At 41.0% G+C, this 18,774-nt stretch overlaps 1 protein-coding gene across 2 annotated transcripts in view; it reads left to right on the top strand.

Moving 5' to 3' along the window:
- The window catches only part of LMBR1 (limb development membrane protein 1), a 145,828-nt gene extending 131,230 nt beyond the window's left edge, over window positions 1-14,598 (top strand). Inside the window, exons 16-17 of one of the 2 annotated variants that reach the window (XM_046668845.1) lie at window positions 6,568-6,729; window positions 10,079-14,598. In XM_046668845.1, the coding sequence (XP_046524801.1) occupies window positions 6,568-6,729; window positions 10,079-10,164 (248 nt within the window). In that variant the 3' untranslated portion in view covers window positions 10,165-14,598. The remainder of the gene's footprint in view (window positions 1-6,567; window positions 6,730-10,078) is intronic. The other variant, XM_046668846.1, reaches the window with a different exon arrangement.
- The last annotated feature ends 4,176 nt before the right edge of the window (window positions 14,599-18,774 follow it).

Below are 18,774 nucleotides of genomic sequence, written 5' to 3'. Positions count from 1 at the left end.
ATAGCTGCTCTGAACTCATTATCACTTAGTTTACCTAATTCCAAGTCCTCAGGACTTAATTCTGTGTTGTTATTGTTTTCCTTCTGGTCTGGGGCTTTTATAAATTGCTGGATGGTAGAGGAGCGGTTTTTTCTCATGGTGGTAGAATTCGGTTGCAGTTACAGCCTGTCGCCACTAGATGGGGGTCAAGAGCCGCGTGTTAGCTCTCCGCCTTGGGGCAAGATGGCTGCGCCCACTGGCTTTGCTGCGGGGGAGGGGCTGTTACTCACACGTGCCGGTCTGGGTTCAGATCAGTTCTGTTCTCTGGTCTCCCAAGGCCCTTGATTTATGGGGTCCCCGCGGACGGAAGCTTTCCCCCCGTCAGCGGGCCTCCACTGAATCAGCAGCAGGAGTCCTGGATGATCCCCCGGTCGCGCGGCCCCTCCCCCGCTCCTTCCCGACCCGCGCCGCAGCGATGGCAGACTCTAGGGGAGGGAGTGATGTCCTCTCCTACAGTTCCAGCGCCTCCGAAGGGGTAAAGCTAGGTTTATGATCTCCGCCTTCTTGGTATTGTAGGTCTCTAACGAGCTGGCATTATGTTTATTCTCTGAAATTCAGTTCTTCCAATCTTTTGTTGTATTTTGGAGGGGAGAGAATCCCGGGTCAGCTCACCCCGCCATTTTTAAGCTTTTTCTTTTTTTTTGAGGAAGATCAGCCCTGAGCTAACATCTGCTGCCAGTTCTCCTCTTTTTGCTGAGGAAGACTGGCCTTGAGTTAACAGCTATGCCCATCTTCCTCTACTTTATATATGGGACGCCTACCACCACATGGCTTGACAAGCAGTGCCATGTCTGTACCCGGCATCCAAACTGGGGGACCCTGGGCCACTGAAGCGGAATGTGTGCACTTAACTTCTGTGCCACCGTGCCGGCCCCGTGTGTCAAGCTTTATAAACTCTCAACTTGCTAGTTAAGGAACATGAATATGCTTGCTAAAAGTCACAGTTGATTTGGGTGGACTAACAAACATAAATTCTCTTGACTCATATTGTAGATGGAGTAACAATCTCTTGAAACAGGGTTTTGTTTTGTACCTTTGTTCTTTTATAGGTATGAACAGAAAAAGGTCTTTATACAAGGAATTATGCATAGAATATTTTCAATTGAATGCTAGTTGGGGGGAGCTGATATGTGGTTTGTATGGAGTATTTTGATAGATAATCCAGATAATGTAGCCTTATGCTTAGCTGCTGCTTAACTAACTAAGCTTCTTTCTTGGTATATATTTTACATATCTTTTAAAGAAATGGACTTCTCAATAGGAATAAGCATTTTGATATTTGACTAGGAGTGTTAAATAACATTTGATAATTGAATTTTCTTATAGTTAGTAGTATTTTAAAATTTGCTGCTGTAATAACCTTTTATACCTGTCTCCAGAAATAGATATTTTGAAGTATTATATGTTCTTATACAGGCATACCTTGGAGACACTGTGGGTTTGGTTCCTGACCACCACAACAAAGCACATATTGCAATAAATCGAGTCACATGAATATTTTTGGTTTCCCAGTATATATAAAAGTTATGTTTACACCATACTGTATTCTATTAAGTATGCAATTGCATTACGTCTAAAAAATACTTCATTACTAAAAAGTGCTAACCATCATCTGAGCCATCAGCAAGTTGTAATCTTTTCGCTGGTGGTGGGTCTTGCCTCCATGTTGATGGCTGCTGACTGATCAAGGTGGTGGTTGCTGAAGGCTGGGGTGGCTGTGGGATTTCTTAAAATAAGTCAACAGTGAAATTTGCAGCATCGATCGACTCTTCCTTTCACTAATGATTTCTGTGTGGCGTGTGATGCTGTTTGATAGCGTTTTGCCCACAGCAGAACTTCTTTCAAAATTGGAGTCAGTGCTCTCAAGCCCTGCTGCTGCTGCTTTATCAGCTAAGTTTACGTCATCTTCTAAATCCTTTGTTGTCATTTCAACAACCTTCACTGCATCTTCACCAGTAGATTTCATCTCAAGAAACCACTTCCTTTGTCCATAAGAAGCAAATCCTCATCTGTTAAAGTTGTATCATGAGATTGCAGCAATTCAGTCACGTCTTCAGGCTCCACTTCTAATTCTAGTTCTCTTGCTGTTTCCACCACATCTGCAGTTACTTCCTCCACTGAAGCCTTGAACCCCTCAAAGTCATCCGGGAGGGTTGAAATCAGCTTCTTCCAGACTCTTGTTAATGTTGATGTTTTGACATCTTCCCATGAATCACGAATGTTCTTAATGGCATCTCGAATGGTGAATCCTTTCCAGAGGGTTTCCAACTTACTTTACCAAGATCCACGAGAGGAATCGCTGTGTAATCTACAGCCTTATGAAATGTCTTTCTTAAATAAGAAGACTTGAAAGTTGAAATCACTCCTGGATCCATGGGCTGCAGAGTGGATGTTGTGTTAGCAGGCATGCAAACAACATCAATCTCATTGTGTATCTCCATCAGAATCTTGGGTGACCAGGAGCATCATCAGTGAGCAGTAATATTTTGAAAGGAATATTTTTTTTTGAGTAGTAGGTCTCAACAGTGGGCTTAAAATAGGCTGTAAAACATGTTGTAAACAGATGTGCTGTCATCCAGTCTTTGTTGTTCCATTTATAGAGCACAGGCGGAGTAGATTTAACATAGTCCTTAAGGGCCCTAGGATTTTCAGAACACTAAGTGAGCATTGGCTTCAACTCAAACCAGCTGCATTAACTCCTAACAAGAGAGTCAGCCTGTCCTTTGAAGCTTTGAAGCCAGGCGTTGACCTCTCCTCTCCAGCTATGAAAGTCCTAGGCGGCATCCTCCTCCGCTAAGGCTGTTCCATCCTCATGGAGAATCTGCTAGTGCGTCCACCTTCATCAGTGATCTTAGCTGGATCTGCCGGACGTCTGGCTGCAGCGGCTACGTCAGCACTTGCTGCTCCACCTGCACTTTTGTGTTCTGGGGACGCTTCTTTCCTTAAACCTCACGAATCAACCTCTTCCAGCTTCAGACTTTTCTTCTGCAGCTTCCTCCCTCTCTCAGCCTTCACAGAATTGAAGAGAGCTAGGGCCTTGCTCTGGACTGGGCTTTGGCTTAAGGGAATGCTGTGGCAGGTTTGATCTTCTGTCCGGACCACTGAAACTTTCTCCACGGCAGCAATAGGCTATTTGCTTTCTTATCATTCGTGTGTTCACTGGAGTAGCACTTTTAACTTCCTTCAAGAACTTTTCCTTTGCGTTCACAGCTTGACTGTTTGGCACAAGAGGCCTAGCTTTCGGCCTGTTTTGGCTTTCGACATGACTTCCTCACTAAGCTTTATCATTTCTAGCTTTTGATTCAAAATGAAAGATGTGTGACTATTCCTTTCACTTGAACACTCTGAGGCCATTGTAGGGTTATTACTTGGCCTGATTTCAATATTGCTGTGTCTCAGGGAACAGGGAAGCCCAGGAGAGGGAGAGACGGAGAACAGCCGGTCGGTGGAGCAGTCAGAACACACACGTTTATGGATTAAGTTCACCATCTTATATGGGAGCGGTTTGTGGAGCCCAAAGCAATTGCAGGAGTAACATAAAGATCACTGATCACAGATCACCATAACAAATATAATAAAAGTAAAAAAGTTTGAAATATTGAGAGAATTACCAAAATGTGATGCAGAGACATGAAATGAGCACACGCTATTGGAAAAACGGCACTGGTAGACTTACTCGATGCAGGGTTGCCACAGACCTTCAATTTGTAAAAAATGCAGTATCTGTGAAACGCAGTAAAGCTAAGCACAATAAAAAGAGGTATGCATATAATAAGTGTTCAGTTAAAACTTTAACTGTTACTTTTTCTTAAGTGTTGGTGCTTTCTTTTTTTTTGAGGAAGATTAGCCCTGAGCTAACATCTGCTGCCAATCCTCCTCTTTTTGCTGAGGAAGACTGGCCCTGAGTTAACATCCATGCCCATCTTCCTCTACTTTATATTTGGGACGCCTGCCACAGCATGGCTTGACAAGTGGTGTGTAGGTCTGCATCCAGGATCCGAACCGGCAGAAGGTTCCAACTTAACTGCTGCGCCACCAAGCTGGCGCCTAGTGTTGGTGCTTTTAATAGAAAAGAACACTCTACAATTTAATTATTGCCGTGACAGAAACCTCTCGGACAGAAGTTTAGAGAAGTGATTGTTTAAGGTTTCTTGCTGTTCAGTCTTAGAGAAGATTTCCATAATTGAAGAGCTGTGCATATTGTCCAGAGTAATCTTTTAGTCAGTCAATATTAGATTTTTAAAATATTGAATTAAATTTGAAACAACATGTCTTTAGAACTAGTGCCTATAATGTAATAGTTAGTCTAGTGCCTTAGTGCAGCAGGCTTTTGGATTTCTGTCTGTGAGGTCAACCTGAGATGTCCTGGGGACCCAAACATCTAATGAGAGAGATTGCTCTTGCCTGCTATTTCAAATCAGGTCTTGACCCTGACTCTCCAGATACTAAATTGAGTCCACTCACAAGTTCTAGTGAAATCACTTTCCTAGTGTTCATAGTATACCTTTCGTTCTCACTGTGCAAGTGCATTCTGGCCCGACTTCACTCTTAACCGCTGTGCCACCAGGCCAGCCACCTCAAAGGAGTCTTTGACCCTAAAGATCAACTAAAAGACTTATTTGGGATCCCTGGGCTGAAACCACTGAAGTTTGTTTTAGAATAACTATATCTTGTTTACAATAACTTCCTAGGTTAAATTAAATGGTACTTGATTTGAAAAATAAAATATATAACTGGGTGTATGTATTCCTTTTAACAAAGTGTAGTTTTATGAAGGCTTCCATCTGAGAAACTGCAGCCACGAGTGTTGCCGTGCTTTCATGATGTGTGACCTGTGCCACATATGACACTGTGGTCTGGGTCCCTTTCACCTTCTTTAACAAGTTACTTTATTGTATGTTTTCATTAGTCTTCTATCTTTTTAAAATATTTTGGTAGATTATTGTCTCTCAAACTCAAATACATTGGCCCTGGGTAGATGTGGCTATGAAACAACTGCTTTTTGAAACCTCCTATTTTTTACGACACTGTTTAGATATGAAGGTTTTTCTGTTTGCTTCTATAAGCTGCTTTTGTGGAGTGTATCCCTTTGGTGGGTGATGGGATTGCCTTGGGGTGGTGGAGATGAGGGTTAAGTTCAAAGGCAGCTGATAAGGTGAAATTGAGTTTATCAAAGTTCTTTTTTTTAAAGATTTTTTTTTATTTTTCCTTCTTCTCCCCAAAGCCCCCCAGTACATAGTTGTATATTCTTAGTTGTGGGTCCTTCCAGTTGTGGCATGTGGGACGCCGCCTCAGCATGGCCTGATGAGTGGTGCCGTGTCCGCACCCAGGATCCAAACTGTTGAAACCCTGGGCCACCTCAGTGGAGCGCGCAAACTTAACCACTTGGCCACGGGGCTGGCCCCTATCAAAGTTATTCTTGAAATCCTTAGACCACTCATAAAACAAAAGCACATGATTTTGTGTGTGCAGTCCTTTGTGGTTAAAATTTGTATGGCCCCAAGTAGCTGTTGAGCTTCTTCCTTGAAGAACATCCACAACCCCGTCATCTCTCACTTGACAGCCCACTTAGTGCTGTTTTACTTCTGTATTTATTTACCAGTGGTCAGAAAAGTCCTGCCACTCACACATGCTTTCCAGTGAGTATTGGGCCCACGGCACATGCTCATTGAATAGAATGCCTGTTTAAATTATTTTTCTAAATAAAAAGACTGTTAAAAGAATGTGTATAGGTGAATTGAAGTAACCTAAATGCATAGGTGATAGACCTACACTGCATTTTCAGCTTTGCCATTTTACTCCACGAGCCTGTACCATCCGGCTTAATGTGGCATTCAGATTAATAATGGTTTTTTTTTCCTGGAAAGGAATCACCCTGTATGTTTATTCATTTATGTAATAAGTATTAACTATGTGCAAGGCATTGCTTTGGGCATTGGGATTATAGGAGTGAAAAAGATGAAGTCCTCATTCTTATAGAACTTACATTCTGGTAAGGAAGGTAGGCAACAAATAGGCCAAAAAGGAAAAGAAATATTTCAGGTAATGTGTGCTATGAGAAACATAATTAGGATAGAGGGCCATGGAGGGTCCAGCTATTTTAGGTAGAGGAAACAGGTGCCCTCTCCGTGGAGGTGACAGTTGAACAGGGACCTGTTTGAAGAGAGGGGACAAGTGGTGGGGGTTTGTCAGCTGTCTTTCCTATTTCCGTGGAGCATTGCTGCGCCCATCCTCTCCTGTGAGCAGGATGAGAGGTTTCTTGTTCATGTAGGAGTCAATTCTGAGTGACAGGGCACTCGTTCCAGCCTCATTGCTCCTAACTTCCACGTGACTGTGGCATGCTGGTAAAGGGGTTTAGGGTTGGCTGAGGGTGTCCCATGAGATAACAATTGTGTATGTTAAACTAGGATGCCCACTAACAGGAATGAGAAAGTTCGTGGAGTTTGATCTGATTTGTACTTTATTTTGTAACCTTTATAAATATATCATACCTGATTTTATTAAGGGCTATTTTATTTGTTTTAACAGGAATCACTAGATTTGATCTGCTTGGAGACTTTGGAAGGTTTAATTGGCTGGGAAATTTCTATATTGTGTTATCCTACAATTTGCTTTTTGCTATTGTGACAACATTGTGTCTGGTCAGAAAATTCACCTCTGCTGTACGAGAAGAACTTTTCAAGGCCCTAGGTAATCCTGAGGGTTATGGGTATTTTTCTCTCTTTCTACTAATTAATAGTTTTGACATGTGAGTTCATTTTAAGTCTTCACCTAATCATTTTTCCAAATGTGTAAAACCTTAGAGGTCACATTTCTGACCCACTTCTTACTGGTTATCCTCTTCTGTAAAATTATGTCATTAAGCCTTGGGGTCCTCATCTGTAAAATGGTGATAATTTCTTGTTTTGGGGACTGTTGTGAGTATAAGTTGAAATCATTCTCGTAAGGGCCTGAGCATAGTCTTGGCACATTTTAAGAACTCAGTAAATATTAGCTCTTTTTATTGTTATGATGATGGTGATTGTGGAGAGGTGAAGATGATAATAGGCTAAAGGCTTATTTTTCGGTAATGATACCACTTGCTATTTTTTAGTTAAAGATTTTTTGAGGCTTGGGTTTTACAAGTATCAGACTGACCCATAATTCTCTTCACTAAGCCAAATAATAATTCAGGATAAAAATATTAGTATTCTTGGCATTAATAGGAGAGAGGGCATTCATTATCATGTATTCTGTGAGTTATATGCATTGTGACAGTATTGAAAACTCTTAGGTTTGTCTAACATATAAAGGTTATAAATGTAATCTATGAATGTATTTTTTATGCTTGCTTCAATATTAGTACTAAATATATTTCAGGCTTTATATTTTAGGAATACTAGGACAATATAGACTATCTTGCTATATAAATCTTCTTGGGTTTGGGATATGTAATTTTATAATGAAAGAAGGGATAGGCAGTGATTTATTGTAGCAAGTCCTTATGTTAGCTCATTTACTTGAATTGATATCATTTGAATGCTTATACTTCATATTCCATTGTGGCTTTTAGCTACTGCAGAAGGCAACGTAATGATCAATTCATTAAGGTCCTGTGTTCAGATAACTTAAACCCTATGAGCAACAGTAAGGCCTCGCACACCACTGAGCCTTTCCAGACCTGATCATTGAAGGGTGACCTTTGGGAAGGGAAAAAAGATTTCAGATTATCTATTCATATGTATTTTACTTTAAATTCACCTTTTGAGGGGGTGACTGATGAAATATTGGCCTGAAAGGGAAAAGTTAGGTTTCATTTCAGTTGAAGCATCAGGTAATTTATGGATTTTAATGTCTGGATTCATCATACTGGCCAGATTACCATCTGCAGGATGGAGTGGGAATCAAATAGTCCTTTCAGCCAAATGTCTAGAGTTACAACTTCATTTTTAAGCCTGTTGTAGCATCAGCAAGATTAGCTAGCCGTAGTCTCAGATAAATCCCCACTTACCACTCACTAAAATGAGATGATTGTGAATGAATGGCAGCCAGTTTAGCATTTGAGTTAGGTATCCTGGATCTCGTCTTGCTCAGGAAGCTTTTATTAAAGTAGTAAAATATAACTTAACCTCAGGTGAAGGTCATGTTTGTTGTGTCAGCTCGTTGATCATGAGAGGCAGTGCAGTTATCAAGAGTTGTGTAAAACTTTTTTATGAAATTTTTTATTTGCTTTGTAAATTGATTTTCTTTTTTTTCCCTTCTCCCCAAAGCCCCGGTGCATGGTTGTATATCCTAGTTGTAGTCCTTCGAGTTCTTCTGTGTGAGCTGCCACCACAGCGTGGCAGCTGATAGACAGGTGGTGTGGGTCCACGACTGGAGTGAACCCAGGCTGCTGAGGTGCAGAGCGAGAACTTTAACCACGAGGCCGTCTGGCTGGCCCTGTGTAAAACTTTTTAATTGATAGATTTAGATTCTTTTGAAGTGATTTCTTGTACTTTTTGGAATGCTCCAAGGCAGCAATGTCTTACACATAGAAAAAGATCCCCATTAAGTACATAGAATGTTTGAATGATCTGAGATCTTAAGATGATTTCACTGGGAATCATAATTTGATTATAAAATTTAACTATCTCCTTCCTTTTCTCTCTTTTTCTGTAGGCTTTTCCCCTCTGCTGCTCTGTCCATTGACAGTAACAGTACCTGTGTCATAGAGTGTCTTGCACATAGTGAACACTCAGAATTTAGCTGCGGGGTGTGGAGGAGGCGGTTGTCACTGCACGAGGGAGACACTGTAGTTTTTCAGAGTGGGTAGCCTGCCCTGCTCCAGGTGTTCGCAGTAACTAGCTGAAATAAGCTATCCTAAAAGGGGATTCCGCTTCAGTTAGGGTGCCGCTCACCTCCCTGGTTCCCTCTGCCCACTTCCCTCTCCAGCAGGCCCTGTTCGACACTCTTCCCACCTCTAACAGTGGTGGGCTCCTATTGTCACTCAGCAGCATGGCCATTCCTGAGACCAGAACTGTGTTGGATTGCTTTCTTTTTTCCTTCCCAATCATCCAGCACAGACAGGCTCAATTTTACATTTTCTTTCATTAAGATATGCAGGTGATAGAAATTTTAAAATTTGGAGTGCTATGTTGGTTTAAGACTGGTGTAAAATTGCATAACAGGTAGATAACCATCTGGAATTTTAGGGGAAAAATAATCTTATTCAAGTATGTTTTTGAAGTATCACAAAGGTCTGAGCCTCATAAAAATTGTTTCCTCAAAATCTTTTCCATAGATTTCTGCTTTTGTGTTCTTGAACATTTTTGTGCTTCATTTTATTAAACCTTTCTTCATTTTCTTCCACCTTTTCTCCCCGTGGGGGCACGATATTGTTTTATATATCTGGTATATTATGTAAATAATTGCTGTATGATGTAGAGGGAAATTAATATCACTTAAAAAGAGTGATCATTTTTTATTCTGTGAAGTATCTTTGGGTAATGAAATTTATGTTCAATTTGTTCTTTTGCCCTTTCTTTTTGGTAAAGTTTTGCTTTTTCTTTTTACATGTTAATATTTTGGTGTGTCCTTCCATATGTTTTCCTGTGTGTATATATGTCTGTGTGTATTTTAACAAAAATGGGGTCATACTTGTCTCAGGTTGGGTTCCCTGGGAAGTGCACTTTGGGATGGCAATAAGTCTGCGGGAGGAGGTTTATTAGAGGGCGCTCCTGGGATCAATGCAGATGGCAGGGCAGGGGAGGAGAGAGGAAGTGGCTACATGCATCTCACCAGAGGCCTCAGCTGGCCCTATGGGACGTTGTGACAAAGGGCTGGTCCCCAGAGCTGCACTGACTTGAGGAGAAGGCATGACTTCCTGATGGGCACTGTCTTCAGCTTAGGCCTCCCCGAGGAGCTGCCAGTGGGGAAGAGGTCTTTCGTTGTAAAGGGGGTCTGGCCAGTGCATCACACTTTGCACAGTAACACGTCATGTTCTGCCTTGTTAGTCTCCTGACCCTTTGCTCAACCACTCAACAATACGGCATTCCTCACCATTTTCTTCATTTTCCTGCAGGCCTTCATAAACTTCACTTATCAGATACTTCTCGGGATTCAGAAACAACAAAGCCTTCTGCAAACGGGCATCAGAAAGCACTGTAAGACACACAGCAGCACTCTGCAATCAAGAGCCCTGAGAGTCCCAAACTCACGACATTCCTGTCAGTCAGGAACGCGTCACACTGACTGGGCTTCGCAGTTAGGGCCTGAGCCTGTCATTTTTTCATAGTCTACTAAGAACTTGGCCGTCACAGGTCTTCTTTCAATTTAACTTTGTGGTGGACCCTGTAGTTTCCAGCCAAATGCAGGTTCCTTGGGCAGCACATTCTTCTGTGGACACATCTGCTTGCATCTGTTGATACAATCACCCATCTGAGAATGTTAGAAAAGGCAGACTTTGGAGCTTTCTAAGGATTCACTTGAATCCGATTATGTGTTTTATTCAAAATGTAGAAGGCTACATGAAAGGCTTCCTTGGTACTTGGATGTGAGTGAAAGTTCTGCAAAAAATCCGTGTTGATAGATTATCATTATAGTGGGTGCGTTAGAACTGTAATGGTTGCAGATTATATTTTTCACTTCCTTAAAAAAAACCCAAAAGCATAGTTCTGATTTCTGTTATGAATGATATTGATTGGACTTTGAGTCAAGGGAAAAATAGGAGATTCTTTTCAAACGTGAGCCTTGGTAGACGCCCCTGGAGTACCTTCTACTGTGCAGTGAAGTGCACTGTGGTGGGAATCGTGGGAACCAGTTCTCTGGCAGTGTGTGTGCACACACTTCAGTGTTACTGCTCATAACGGAGTTGCCAGTGTTGAGTACACTTGGAACTTAGATTTTGCCTTATAGGCTATATGTACACTCCATATTTTTAATCATTTTTTTCAAAAATCCCTTAATTCCCTGTACTCCTGTGTCCGTTATAAATATAAATGCTCTGTGGTAGCAGCTCCTTTTTTTGCCACATTCTTCAGGCTTTGCTTACTTTTGTATATGCCAATTTAAACCTCAGACTTATAAAAGTTACCCGTTTAACACCAAAAACGCACAGGATCAGCATTCACAATGTAAGAATAGTTTTGCAGTGTATCATGCATCTGATAATCATTCAGTTATTAAATTGTAAATAATTCTTGGGATGGTTTCTTGACTGAATAAAAACTATAAAATTACACTGTGTTACCATCCACTAGGATAGAGTATCGAAAATTGTGCATGCAAAAATATGAGGTAGGCCCATTTGCACAGAACTTAGAGTTATGCAGTCTCTATAAATACATATGATCATATGCACTATGTGTATGGCAATAGATTGTCTGTGTTCAGACAAAAGTAAAAGAACATTTTTCTTAAATTGTTGAATTTAAAGGTTTTCTTGGGGGAAATTTAGGAAAAACAGGCTGTCTATATTTGACATAAAAAATTTCCACTTAAAGCCAAAATAAGAAAAGTTAATCTGTATATTTGTAAGTTTCATGGAGTATACTTAGTTTTTATTTGTAGGTCTACATTTCCTTCTGAGCTTCTATTCTTATTAAAATGCAGCTTAGTTTTAAAATAAAAGAAGATTTTGTGATTCTAAACAATACTCAGTAAATACCCCCAGTCTAGTATTGGTAAATTTCTCAGCATAAGATCTACTGCATACTGAAAAACTTAATAAAAGTTGGCTGCTTTCTAATTTCTCTGGTAATTATACCTATTTCAACATTAATTAATTTCAAGCTTTGATTTTTTTACTGAAACTTGCTTGCAGTCCATACTTTGAGCAGACCAGATCAAGAGGAGAAGAGAAAGAAACTTCTTTAAATAAAAGAGTATCCGTTTTAACTTCTACCAATTTCAGGGCACATCCAGAGGAAGAGTTCCTGGGTATTTGTGAGATGTCTGAAATTTTCGAGTAAGATATTAAACTTTTCAGTGTCTGTATCAGGTCTGCTTATTTGAAAGTTTCTTTCCATCTGAGGACTTAAGCCTGGTTTGGATTAATAAGCAGTGGAGTGTATTATAAATTCCTAAAGCTCTTATTGGATGCGCCTTCACTGCTGTTGAAACAGAGGATACACATCACATGGAGAGACGGTTTTGAACCTTGGGTCTCAGATGCCTTTTATGGAAAGAAATACAGGTGGTTATATACTCAGTCTGTGGCATAATTACCATCACTTGAGGCCCCACAGACAGCTTGTATATTCCTGGTCACGTAACATAAGAATCTGGAGTGAGAGACCGACTCTAAATGCAGGTGTTTCTATTGGACACATGCTGGAGGCTGGCTGTATGAAACCTATGGCAGAAATGGGTGGCAGCACACTGAGGCCAAGCACGTGAGGACTGGTAAGGACAGGCGCCTTGGGGTCTTCCCTTTATTGCAGCTGGTGTGCTAGTGAAGGAGGACGCAGCCAGACTTGCCGTGAGAGCTCCAGATGCCAGCAGTCAGAGGGGTTCTGACCTTCCATTTCCCTTCTGATTGGACCGCAGTACATCAGTGACTGAGTTAAATGCAGTGCTCCCCGGAATCGGTCTTAAAAGGGCCCTGGGCACTGTAGTTATAAAGTTTCTTGAGGAGAGTTAGCCAATTCTTATCCTTAATTGGTTCTGCAATATTTAAATAAATTATTTTAAATTGTAAATTTTACAGATAACATTTGTAATGATTTTTACTGACTTTCCAAGATATTTCTTAGATTTAATATTTACTTAACTTTATGTACATTCTATATAAGAACAGACCTGCTCTCAATATGAGACTTTATGTGAAAATTACACACACAAGCACACACTGATGTTAGCTCCTTCACTGCCACACTGAGGGGTTGATTAGTGGATAAGGATGAACCCTTCCGTGTGGTTTTGACTTTCGGATGCCTGAAAGGTGCGTCTACACCTGATCTCAGGGGCATCGCCATCTGCCTCACTTTGCTGGAGCCCAGCAGACCTCCCTGTGGCCTCAGTCACCACTCAGTCTGCAGTAACATAGGCTCACATCGTCTGAAAGCCCTATGTGGTTTTCTTTGTTGTTAGCACAGTATTTAATGTATACAAGCAGAATTCTTACGATAATTTTTTTATGCAGTACTGACTTGTTAAACTAAAAAAAACTGGTATGATGTTACTTTTAAAATGATATTTGGATGCACTGGTAAATTATTTTTGTTTAGAGTGTTTTGTTTACAAATTATCTGTCGGTCTTGTTTGTTTCTATGAGATACTTTTAGTGTGACTTTTTAAATGTCTTAGAAATTAAAGTTTTACAAAAAGTGATTTCCTATTTTGGTTTACAAGCACTCAAATAGGTTTTTTTTTGTTTTAAATACCATCATGTCTGAAACTTAAGGATATACATAGAAAACTTCATTTCAGTTCTATGAAGGGCAGTGATTATTCTGGCAGAATGTCGAATTGAGGAAGAAGTAGATATTTTTCTCTCTCTTTTTGTTAAGGAGTTACTGGTAGATCAATTTCTTGCAACCTACAGTGTAGCATCAATAACTGAAATGTGTGTTATCTTATTTGTGTGAGTTATTTAGATTTGTTTGATTTCTCTAATTTCTTCTATAGAAGGACTGAGCCACACCTAACTGTGGTCTGGACAGCTTAATCCCGAGTTCTCTGAAGAGCGGGTGCCGTCAGCATCGGGTTAATTCAGTGACAGACAGAATTACACCAGTGGCTTTCAAGCTTTTTGACTAGAGGAAGAAGTATGTTTGACAGTGTAAGCTGTACACACAGACACACGTGCTTCTACACGTATAAACAAAAATTTAACAAAATAGTGCCTGCTTTTACTATGTGGAATGCATGCTGGCATTTTCTGTACTATTTTGTTCTTATTTTTCAAAATACTAGACACAAACCGCTAAGTCATTTGCTGACCCACTAAGGGATGGGAAACTTTGGTAAACATGACTCTGGAATCTAGTTGAAAGAAGAATGAATACAGAGACCTTTTTCTGGCTTTTGAATATTGTTCAGGTAAAATTCATTATTATAAATATCACTGAAGCAAAAGTGTATGCAAATTACTTGTTACATTGCAAAAAATGTAACTAAAATCAGTAGAAATTGCCAAAACTCTAAAAAATGGATTATAAAACTTCAAAACTACGTGGTTGATCCATATGTCTTGAAGGAGTAAAGCTGGGAGCTAGTTTTCGAGAGAAGTTATTTGACTTCCAATTCTGTATACTTAAATTAGGTAAAAATTTTTACAAGTTGAAATGTAATCAAATAGGAAATTCAGACAAAACACTGTTATTCTCAGATTTGACTTTGGTGTTGTGCTCTTCTAAGTGTCCTGAAGAAGTCGACAGGCACGGGTTAGGAAGAGCAGGGCAGCAGCACCCGATGTGCGTGACTTCTGAGGACCACAGTGCAACAGAAGGGGCTCTGGTGCCTGAATGTGGGGAGGCAGAGATTCACACGTGCGCTGTGCATCTGACAGAGGAGAGTTTTACTGGTTGCTGAAAACGCTATGTGAATGTTGTAACGTCTTTTCCTTTGAAAAGCTATTATTAAAAGAATGTGCTGCTTACAGACGATGACACCTGAGAGTGGAAGCTGTGGGATACTACCATAGCTGTTCTGTTGATTCTGCACCTTTGCTGTCACAGCCTCTTGAAATTCTTCACGATTTTTTCTGTATTGGCCTAACAGTAGACTTGGAGAATGAGATGACAAAGATATTATTGCCGATGCCAATGCCTATCTCTTCCCCTGCTTATGTTTCCATATTCAGAGTTTCTGCTTACCTTCTCTCTTGCTTGCCCTATCTTTAATTCAGTCTGATTCACTTTTTTTTTCCTTTTTAGTCCTTACTTTGGCATCTCCTCAGACTTTGAAGTGGGGACGGGGGTGGGGACATTCTCTGCTCTAGTTCTCACCGTTGGATCACCTGGAAGATGGGAAAATGCATCCCCTCACTTTACAGATAAGAGGCCAGAACACACCAAGATTAGGACGTTTGCCTGAGGTCACCCAACTAGTGAACTGAAGAACTGGCTGTGAACCAGATCAGTACCAGTCCAGTCTCACCCCTGCCTGGTGTGGGGCTTTATGATTTCTTAGTGATTCCCGTCAGCTGGTTCAGAATTTTCAAAAACCAGATAATGAATCATTCATCAGAAAATATAATCAAGTGTTTAAACACTGTCTCTCTTCCTAGTTGTCTTATGTGCTGATAGGGGATTGAAAAAGTGGCAGAGCCCCAGTTTCCGTATTTCCAGGCCTTATAAACTCAAGCAAACTTACTTCTTTCTAGATAAATGCAGCTAAACATTTAATTATTCAGATAACATAAATACATATCTAAGATGTGTTTCTAACAGACCAATTTTATGTATATAGCTTGCAAAAGGGACTTGGTGCTTTAACATGGTACCAGCAGCAACAATAGCAGCAGCAAGCACTTCAATAGTGCTTCTCTGTGCCAGGTGGTGTTCTGACATTCTTTATGTATGTGCGTGTGTATTTATTTAATTATGTCACTTATTTAATCCTCATGATAACTCTGTGAGGGAGGGACTGTTATTCCCACTTTGCAGATGAGGAAGCTAAAGCACAGAGAGGTTAAGTAACATGCCCAAGGACCCACAGGACTTGGGATTTGAACCCTGGGCTGGCTGGCTGACTCCTGAGTCCCTACCACTAACCATTTTATATGTATTGCTTCTCAGATACCTTTTACTTGTCAATTATAGCCTATGAGACAAAAGCACCTGTTTTCATACGGGAGTGCTCCATGACTGGATGGGAGAGCCTTATCTAAGATCAGAACATCTTTAGTTCCTTTAAGAACCGAGTAAAGGGACTTGTTTTAGAATTGTCACCCTGTCTTGGTGAGGACGGTGGACCAGGTACGAGGACAGGGTGAGATACTTGGGTTTTAAGAGTTCGGCTTGATTGCCTTGAAAGGAAGAAAAACAGTTTTGGAGAGGTTGTTTAAGAGCAGGGTTCTGCTCCGCTTGTCACAGCTCTCAGCCTCCATCTCCCGGCGTGCCAGCATGCTCCATGTTTGGGGAGGGTATAGACGGAGCCGCCGCGAGCACTGTGCTTACTGGTTCAGAGCACGGGCCTGGGGCTGGGGACGCTGAGCTCCGGGGCAAGCTGGCCAGAGCCTCACGCATCCTGGGCCTCAGCTTCTCAGGATTTCCTTATTCTGCTCCCCAGGTGTAAAATGGGGCAGTGCCTGGGGTTATGGGAAAGTATTAGGAAACAGCAGCCGTAGTGACCAGACCTCACGGGGAGAAAAAGTCACGTCTGTGTGCCATGTGTGCTGTGCAGTGGGAGCTGGGTGGCTTTTATATCTGCCTGGCTTTGACATGTCCACCCCCTGACCACGCCTGACGGGCCAGACGCTAGCCCAGTGCCTGAAGTGTCAGGTGCTCAGTAAGTGTTAGCTGTTATTTTAAATAATTTATTTAAATGTTCTCTTATAGTTCCTTGACATTTTTAAGGTAATGTCACAATTAGTTGTAGCAGATACTATAAGGGACTGAAATAATCCTTTTAAATTTTTAACAGTGGGGACTGTGGAGAAACAACTGAGGCCACCTCCTTAGAAGTCACACAGCATTTGTCTAGTTCATATGAGGCTTTTCAGACTGAGTCCTCAGTACCTTAATGGAAGTTTTTCATTTACTGTAATTTCCTAAATCATAGTGTCTTAAATTACGATGAGGATTTTGGATTGATGTTGTCTATATTAAAAGCTTGTAACAAGCAAGAAAACATTTTTGAGTCTCTGCGTGCTGATTATGTTTTCTTTGGTTATGCTTGAAAGTCTAGATGTGTCAAACATTCGTTTCCTTATGTGGCTTTGTCTTTGAATTAGAAGCCAAATGTAAGTCTGCAAAGGGCAATGGCATTGGGTCATTGAAATGTTTCCCTTGATTCACCTAATCTGATTCTTAAATTTCAGTGTTTAAATGTGTCTGCCATTGTCATTCCATGTAGTTGCTCGGTGACAGACCAAACGCCACCACAGGATTGTGTTGTATGTGTGTGACCTCCTTTGTCTGTGGACTTCCTTCCCTCCAGTGGATGTAGATTTACGTCACTGCATGGGATGGCTCTTGGTGTTCCTCTGGGTGCGTGCGGACCACTATTTTAACCAACTCCTTAGTAATGGTCTCTAGTTTATTCCCAAGTTCTAACTACAGTAAGTACTAACGAATAGCTTTCTACAGATATGTTAGTATACTGTTCTGTCTCCTTAGAAATTTGTACTGAAAAACTCCTTTTTCTGTTCTGTACTCTCAGTACTTCACTTCTGGTCACCAAATGTGTATGGGTTTTTCCTACACCAAGCAATTCTCCAACTCTGTGTGGACACCACCTGGGTGTCCTACAGTTCAATTCAATGCTGACACTATCCACGTGGAGTTAGTGCAGACCCCACAGGTTAAGGGCTCAGTCCACAAGACTGGTCCCCCACCCCACTTCAGATGCCAATCCCAAGTGCAGGTTGTCACTGGTGCTTCCAACCAACCCGCTGCAGTCAGGGGTTTCTACAGCCCCTCCTCGGGGTTGGTGGTTTGCTAGAGGAGCTCGCAGAACTCTGAAAATCAGTTCCTCACTAGGTTACTGGTTTATTAACAGCTGGATGGAGGAGAGGCACAGGGCCGGGCATGTGGGAAGGGCACAGAGCTCCCATGTGCTCTCAGGCGCCCCCCTCCCGGTGCCTCTAGTGTTCACCAGCCCGGAAGCTCTCTGAACCCCTTCAGTTAGGGTTTTTTACGGAGGCTTTGTTACATCAACATGATTGATTAAATCATGGGGCATCAGCGATGGCTCAACCGCCAGCCCCTCTTCCCTCCGCAGAGGTCAGGAGAGTGGGACTGAAAGTCCCAACCCTCTAATCACTTGGCTGGTTCCCCTGGCCATCCTGTGGGACTTTCCAAAAGTCACCTCATTTACAGAAGCTTATGTGTGGTTGAAAGGGGCTTGTTATAAATATCAAAGACACCTTTATCACTCGTATCACTTAAGAAATTGAACGAGTTTTAGGAGCTCTATCCCAGGAATGGGGAGGAAGACCAAATATATATGTCTTATAATAAATCACAAATTCACGTAATTCCTAGAAATGAAAGTCCTGGATCCAAGACAATGCACATTTCCAAACTACTTCCAGAAAGACCGTATCAATACATACTCCCATCAACAGCATGCAAGGATGGCTTTCTCTAGCTAGCACTGCATTGCGCCAGTCTTTCACAGTAGTGGTACTGAGACACAAATATTTAATTGGTTTTCTTGGAATTTTTAATAGAACTAATAGGGGACATTTTTAATTTTAGCAGCTATTTCTGCTTTTGTGAATTATCATTAAACATACGTAGCCCATTTTTTTTGGTATTTAATATATTCTTATTTTATAAAACTTACGTGTTATGGATATTAAATGTTTGTCTTTCTGATATTTTGTAAATAGTTTTTTCTGGTTTTTTTTTTAACTTGTCCACATTGTTTTTTGCCATATGGAAATTTTAAATTTTGAAATAGTCAAAATGTGCAATTTCTCATAAGTTTTTTTGTGTCATACTTAGGCCTTCCCTATTTGAAGATTTAAAAAAATATTTACCTATTTTTGCCCCTCCTTTGAGGTGTAATTCACATACCATAAAATTCATTCTCTTCTATACTAATATAAAATCAGTATATTCACAGGTTGTCAACCATCACCACCATCTAGTCCCAGATCATTTTCAT

This window comes from Equus quagga, chromosome 8 (genome assembly GCF_021613505.1).
Source record: "Equus quagga isolate Etosha38 chromosome 8, UCLA_HA_Equagga_1.0, whole genome shotgun sequence".
Lineage (NCBI taxonomy): Eukaryota > Metazoa > Chordata > Mammalia > Perissodactyla > Equidae > Equus > Equus quagga.
The sequence above is the reverse complement of the archived record's forward strand: the minus strand, read 5'-3'. Positions and strand labels throughout refer to the sequence as shown.